Source organism: Helianthus annuus, chromosome 14 (assembly GCF_002127325.2).
Source record: "Helianthus annuus cultivar XRQ/B chromosome 14, HanXRQr2.0-SUNRISE, whole genome shotgun sequence".
NCBI lineage: Eukaryota > Viridiplantae > Streptophyta > Magnoliopsida > Asterales > Asteraceae > Helianthus > Helianthus annuus.
Window position 1 is genome coordinate 145,898,866 of NC_035446.2, and position 7,013 is coordinate 145,905,878.

The 7,013-nt window shown below is 35.5% G+C and overlaps 1 protein-coding gene across 1 annotated transcript; it reads left to right on the top strand.

Moving 5' to 3' along the window:
• The first annotated feature begins 1,313 nt into the window (after positions 1-1,313).
• Positions 1,314-3,040, top strand: LOC110904216 (arogenate dehydratase/prephenate dehydratase 6, chloroplastic). The gene has a single exon (XM_022150043.2). It carries the CDS (start codon positions 1,569-1,571, stop codon positions 2,856-2,858), a length of 1,290 nt encoding a protein of 429 aa, XP_022005735.1. The 5' UTR covers positions 1,314-1,568; the 3' UTR covers positions 2,859-3,040.
• The last annotated feature ends 3,973 nt before the right edge of the window (positions 3,041-7,013 follow it).

Below are 7,013 nucleotides of genomic sequence, written 5' to 3' on the forward strand. Positions count from 1 at the left end.
TTTTGTTCTTCAATATTTGTTACTTGTTAATGTTTTATTTTTTTTCTACTTTTAGAAAGATTTGACCACCTAACGACTGTAAAATGTCTCGTGTGATTGACACCTTAAATCCCTTAAATACTTTGGGTAAAATCTAATTTTCGTTTCATACGGGCCGTATACGGTTATACGGCCCGTATACATCGTTTGTATACATTTTATACGATCAGGCAAATTATTTACACATGGTGTATACGGGACACAGACTTTGTTAGTTTTTTTCATTCTATACGGACAGTATAACTGTATACGGCCCGTATACACCATGTATAAATAAGTTTTTGTCATGTATTAATATTAGGACCCTTTAGTTATAGATATTTTCTAAGTCGGCAAAGGAGGAAATAGTTAAATTCAAATGATAACACTGTGAACTAGTGGAGTTATATTTTTTCCGAAAGAACATTGATTCATTGAATGACTATAAGTGATGTTTAATGGTCATTTTCAAACCATAATTACAGTGTTTGAATTCGCATTTTGGAAAATATTCATCTTTCACTTCATAATAACTCAATTTAGTTTCGGAAAATCCTAAATAATCTTTATTATTCCTTTCGCAAACCTGATTCTTTCAAAATTATTATTATTATTTTTTTAGAAAAGTAAAAATGACGTCCTAAAAATAAGATACGATGAGTGAGTTATTATCTTTTTAACATTTTTTCATTAAATTTTATATAAATAAACAACGGGAGTTAATATTCACACCCGCTCTTTCTATCTCTCAACTTTTACATCATGGTTCATGACTTCAATTGATGTTCTTCATACGCATGTTGATGCCATGTTAAATGACTGACCTGCAACACCAATAGTATTAATAACAACTTACTCTTTTTTAATCAACTTGACTTATCTAAGTAACACTTTCGGGCATGGAAATAACTTTAATATATTTTAATAGAATGCTTTCTACGTTTTGTATAGATACTATAGTGTGTGTATAAATTTAATAGAAACGTATAAACTACCTATTGCTTTATATTAATCAGCAAGACAGTTTCCAAAAAAACTTTTTAATTTGAAATGTTGTAAACAAAATTATTATCTTGACTATCTCAAATAATTATCTTTTATACTTAGATTAAAAATATTATGGGCTGTTTGTTTATTTTTTAATGATGTCATTAACGGTTCAGACATTTTACTGGTTCAACACTTAATCGTTCAGATTGTTTGTTTCACAAGCAGACATTGCCTTTAAACAGTTAAATATTATACTGTCTCTTAATGATTCAGACCAGATTGTGATTCAACACTTAAACATTTAAAAGTTGTGAAACAGGTAAATTATTAAAAGTTAAAAAAACACTAATGGCAAAAATAATATAATAAGAAAATTTAGAAAGAAGGAAAGAGGGGGGTAGGTGTGGGATTTGACCCAACTATTCAAAAGCCATCACCTACACCCACATATAAAACCACATACATTTCACCTCTTCTTCCTCAGCTTGCAGAACAACAAGCTCCCGTATCTTTATATATTTTACTTTTACCCCTTCATCTTTCTTCCAAACATCTCCAAAATGCAGTGTGTTGCTCCCTCATCCAGCATTGCTTTCAAGTCCATAACGGTAACGCCGTCACACACCGTTTCCCACCGGCTCGCTCAGCCAAAGTTCAACGTCAAATGCGACGCAGCTGCAACCAACGCCACTAACGCTTCCCTCTCAGCAGCCGCGCCAGCCACCAACAACTTCACAGCCGGCGGGATAGGGAAGAGCCGAGCCGACTGGCAAAGCTCGTGTGCTATACTAGCTAGCAAAGTGGAATCACAGCAGCAGAATACAGACAAATCAAGCGGTGCTGATAAAATAACCGTCGTTAACGGCGTTAACGGCCACAGCAGTCTAGATCTGGTTCCAATTGATAAGTTACCAAAACCGTTAACCATCGCTGACCTTTCACCGGCACCGTCGCACGGTTCGACGCTCCGCGTCGCGTATCAAGGTGTACCTGGCGCGTACAGTGAAGCGGCCGCCGGAAAAGCTTATCCGAACTGTGACGCCATTCCGTGTGACCAATTCGAAGTTGCGTTTCAAGCGGTGGAGCTTTGGATCGCAGATCGAGCGGTTTTACCGGTTGAAAATTCTCTCGGTGGAAGTATTCACCGGAATTACGATCTACTGTTACGTCACCGCCTCCACATCGTCGGAGAAGTTCAACTTCCGGTTCACCACTGCCTGTTAGCGCTACCAGGCGTACGGAAAGAGTACATCAACCGTGTTATCAGCCATCCGCAAGCCCTAGCTCAGTGCGAGTTAACCTTAACAAAACTTGGTTTAACCGTCACTCGCGAGGCAGTAGACGACACCGCCGGAGCTGCCGAATTCGTAGCGGCGAACAATCTCCGTGACACCGCAGCGATTGCATCTGCACGCGCCGCCGAGCTCTACGGTCTCAACATCCTAGCCGACGGTATCCAGGACGATTCAAGCAACGTCACGCGGTTCGTTATGCTCGCTCGTGAACCGATTATTCCACGGACTGATATTCCGTTCAAAACAAGCATAGTTTTCGCTCACGATAAAGGAACATCCGTTCTGTTCAAGGTTTTATCGGCGTTTGCCTTTCGGAATATTAGTTTGACGAAGATTGAGAGCCGGCCGCACCGCAACCGGCCGATAAGGCTCGTCGGAGATGAGAATGTAGGGACGGCGAAACACTTTGAGTATTTGTTTTATGTGGATTTTGAAGCGTCGATGGGGGACGTTAGGGCACAGAACGCGTTGGCTGAGGTTCAGGAGTTCACGTCTTTCTTGCGGGTATTGGGTAGCTATCCCATGGATATGACCCCTTGGTCACCATCTAGATGATTATTAATTAAGTTAAATATTTTATTTACTTTGGCAATTGGTTTTGTTATTTTTGTAAGGCTTTCTTTTTTCAAGAAAGATGTAAAATATGGTGGTGGTTGGTGATGATTTCCCACAAATTTGTATGCTCTGCTTCTCCTTCTGGGCTCACATGCATTCATAATCAAATAATTTTAAGTAAATTTGTGTTTAATTGTCTATATGTTTTATGTATCAAGGCATAGTGGCGGAGGTTAAGCAAAGGTTTTATGAGGGTGGCAAGTTACTAGATCTGATTTTTTTCCTATCGTTATGTTTCGGATTATCTGTTCAGATCGGCTATTTAGTTCGGGGCGAATCAAATAATAATAACTCCAAAAAAAGATGGGCCGCAAGCACGTCTTGTTCCTTTTATTTTTAGTTTAGGGGAAGGATACGAAAAAATATGAATAAATTTTTTGGAACTTAAACTTGGCAGGGGAAGGATTTTTTTAGGTAAAATAATTGGTGAGGACGAACATATATACTTTTAGAAAATTCCGGACAAAAAGTTGGAAAATTAAACTGGTAACCAAAAATATTGGCGGCAGCAAGGGCACCCCACTTGCCCTTTCTAAGTTGCGCCCCTGAAGACATCAAGTGTTTGAGCACGTGTTGTGGGAAGGGTAAAAGAAGGGGTATGAAGCCTTGCCATGGTGGTGGTATGGATGCAAATGGCCTCTCGGTGGGGCTCTAAAGGGGCGTGAAGGAGGGGTTAGTAGTGACTATCGAGAGTGTGGATGGAAAAGTTATTTATTTATTTTTAATTATTAATTAATATACAAACTAATATTTAGCTTTACTACAACATTTGTTTTTCACCTTTTTATTACCCATCTCACCACATTTCACATCCTCAAAACACAGCCTTAAATTTTAATAATAATTAATAGCAAACAAATGACTGTATTTTATAAAATAATAAATAAATTAACAATTTGGAGCATCATGTAAATAAGTGTATCCAATAACTCCTATAAATAATAGGAGTAATATTAAAATATCCAAACAAAAAAGGAAAACATTAGTATTTCGAAATTTTGACCATTTGTATTTATAAGTTATAAAACATTGTATTTATAAGTTATAGAACATTATAGGGGGTTAAAGAGTAGTTGAATAGTGAAACGATAAGTGGTGGAGCAATAGATAGGTGGTGGTGAGTAAGACCACATGTTTGTTATTTGGACCACCTTTGTTGTTCCCTACACATCACTATTAGCTTCTACAACTTTTGTCATGTCCCTCTCAGTTACCCAATACTCCATCGTACTTACGTTTAAAACGAGGTTTAACTTATGTTTAGGGTTGATAAATTTCAACATCGTTTATGTGTTAATTTTATAATTGAGGTCATGTGATTATTAACACTAATTTATAGCTTATTTACAAATGTATATGATATTTTTTATAACATGCTCAAGTGAGAATGTAATACGATACAAAACTATAGAATCGTATGAGTTGGAGCTTTCAGCTGAATCTACTTTTCAAAAGTTCTACAAAAAGATCTTTGTCAAAAAAAGATTTTATTTTCTCTCAAAGATACTTGTCAACTTATCATATAAACGTTTGCATTGCAAAACGTATATGACGAAATTGGCTTATTGATAACTAAATATCTAAAAGATTATATGATGTTAACAAAATAAGTGGACAGACGGATAAAAATCAATGATTGGTAGTATTTTGGTGTTTGTTAATTATAGACTAAAAATATCCTTTGAAATTATTTGATGTGTTATAAAACTCATCAAAACTATTTGATATGATGTGAGTTTGTATGGTGTATGGTGATCATTACATAGTCTAATATTTTTGTTTTTATTTTTATTTGTAATTATATTTAATTATTATATTTTGTTTTTATTTTTATTTTGTAATTGTATTTAATTATTGTAATTGTAAATATAAAAGAAAATAAACTTCAAATAGTTGTAAGAGATTGAAAAGCAATCGCCCCATCCTTTCCGATCACTAAAAATATGTAAAAAGAATAAATAATGATTTATGCAGAAATAATTGATGCATTTAAAATTAATTTTAAATAAGTAAAAACGAGTTGTGGAAACTGGAATTCACAAAGAAATTGCATTGTGTTTGTGGTAAAGTTGTGTATCTTAAAAGGTTAGGGGAATCACATGCAATAAGTCGTTTTAAATTATTTTTGCTAAGAATGTGTTTGAAAGATGTATTAGGACCATTTTTTATTGATGCATTTGTTGCAAGCTGTAACTGATTGAGTATGCATGTGGTTTCTAAGTAACTATTATTATAAGAAGTTATATTCATTTATAAATCGGTTCTCTTTTTTTAAGCATCATGGTATGTATAATAAAAATAATAAGATTAAATAGATAATTATAAGGACTATATAAAATAAGTTTAAAATTCGTATTATCTTCTATTGGATTTACTTTTACTTATAACTCGTATTAAGTTGAGAAGAATGGGAGATTGTGAGAATTGATAAAATTGGCAATGATGCGTGATTAAGCTAATTAACAACCTATAAATTAGCAACATAACTATGCATAAGGTTGTTGTACTTTTAGCTTTGGGAGTTTTTCAAAAAAAAATTGAAATTTTCCTTTTTAACCCTAAAGTTTCAATCTTTGACAACTTAAGTTTAAAGTTTTAATCTTTGGTAATTTAACCCCTATGATTAGTTTGATTTTTCATTTCTAATTCAAAAGTTTCCATCTTATACAATTTAACCCCTTTGATTAATTTGATTTTTCACTTCTAACTCAAAAGTTTCCATCATTTGCGATTTAACCACTTTGATATTTTTTTTACTTTTAACCCAAAACTTTTCATCTTTTGCAACTTTGGTCTCTTATACTTTTCATATATCGCGAAGTGTTGTAATCTTGGCTTTGGGGGTTTTTCAAAGAAAAAATGGTTATGCATATGGTTGTTGTAACCTTGGCTTTGGCGGTTTTTTTTTTTTTAAATTGATTTTTTTTACTTTCACTCAAAAGTATTTCATAAATTACTTTTAACCAAAAACTATTTGTTTTACTTTTAACCCAAAACCTTTTATCTTTTGCGATATATTCTCACAATTTTTTTACTTTCAACTTTGTTCCTTTATTGTTTTCATTTTCCGCAAATTTTACGCTTTATGCTTCGTTCTAAATTTTGTGACTTAACACATCGCAACGTGCGTCTCTGGTTTAACGTTTTTACGTTTCGTTCTAAATTTTCCGAGTTAACACGACGTAACGTGCATGTGTGGGTGAACGTTTTACATCGTCTATTTTTTTTCCCGTTTGACAGGTTCAACATAACGTACAGGTCCTAAATCGACTTAGTTATAATTAAAGAATCCCCGCCGCATTGCGGCGGGTCGTGATACTAGTTAATGGTTAATTAGTAAAATATAATGAAAAATGAGAAAAAGGGTTAGGTGAGAATCGAAAAGGGATCCTGGCAACTGTGGTCTATAGGGTGGTAGGTGGCGATTTGAGGTAAGGACAAAATGATATTCCAACTTGTGTTCTCTAATTATAATTAGGTATTAAGGGGTAGGGGCGTTCCACTTTTTTTTGAACGGTCAACTAAATCATTGGATAAGCATTTTGGGATGCCCTCAATCGGGCAAATGCATTCCCTCTTTCATAACGGTCAGAGTTGGATTCATACCCGAGCCACCAAGCCACCAGTTCCGGGGAAAACCCGCCGCCCGAAGGCCCACTACGGTAAAACCCGGTACGGCTCGGTTTCAAACTGGCGACCTCCAGAGAGGCCTAGTTCTAAACTTCATTGTCACCACCAATGTCCTTCAAAGTGATGCTAGTGGGAGTCGAACTTGGGACCTCAAGGAGAGAAACCAAGTGACTAACCACTGGACCAACTTGTCAGGACGCTCCACTAGTGATGGTTTTCCATCACTCATAACACCCAATCATTGTCTGTCACGTCATTGAGCTTGATTCCATCACTCCAAAGATACCAGTGAAGTAGACGGTTGTGTATGAGATTTGTGAACTTTCAATGTGTGATCATGGCAACGCGTTATAAAGTCCACACATGGAAACATGGAGCGGCGGCAGTGTATAACGGGCAATCACGAGTGATGGGATTTTTATAACGCGGTGCCCCGTGCACCCTAATAATCACAGATGCTAAAAT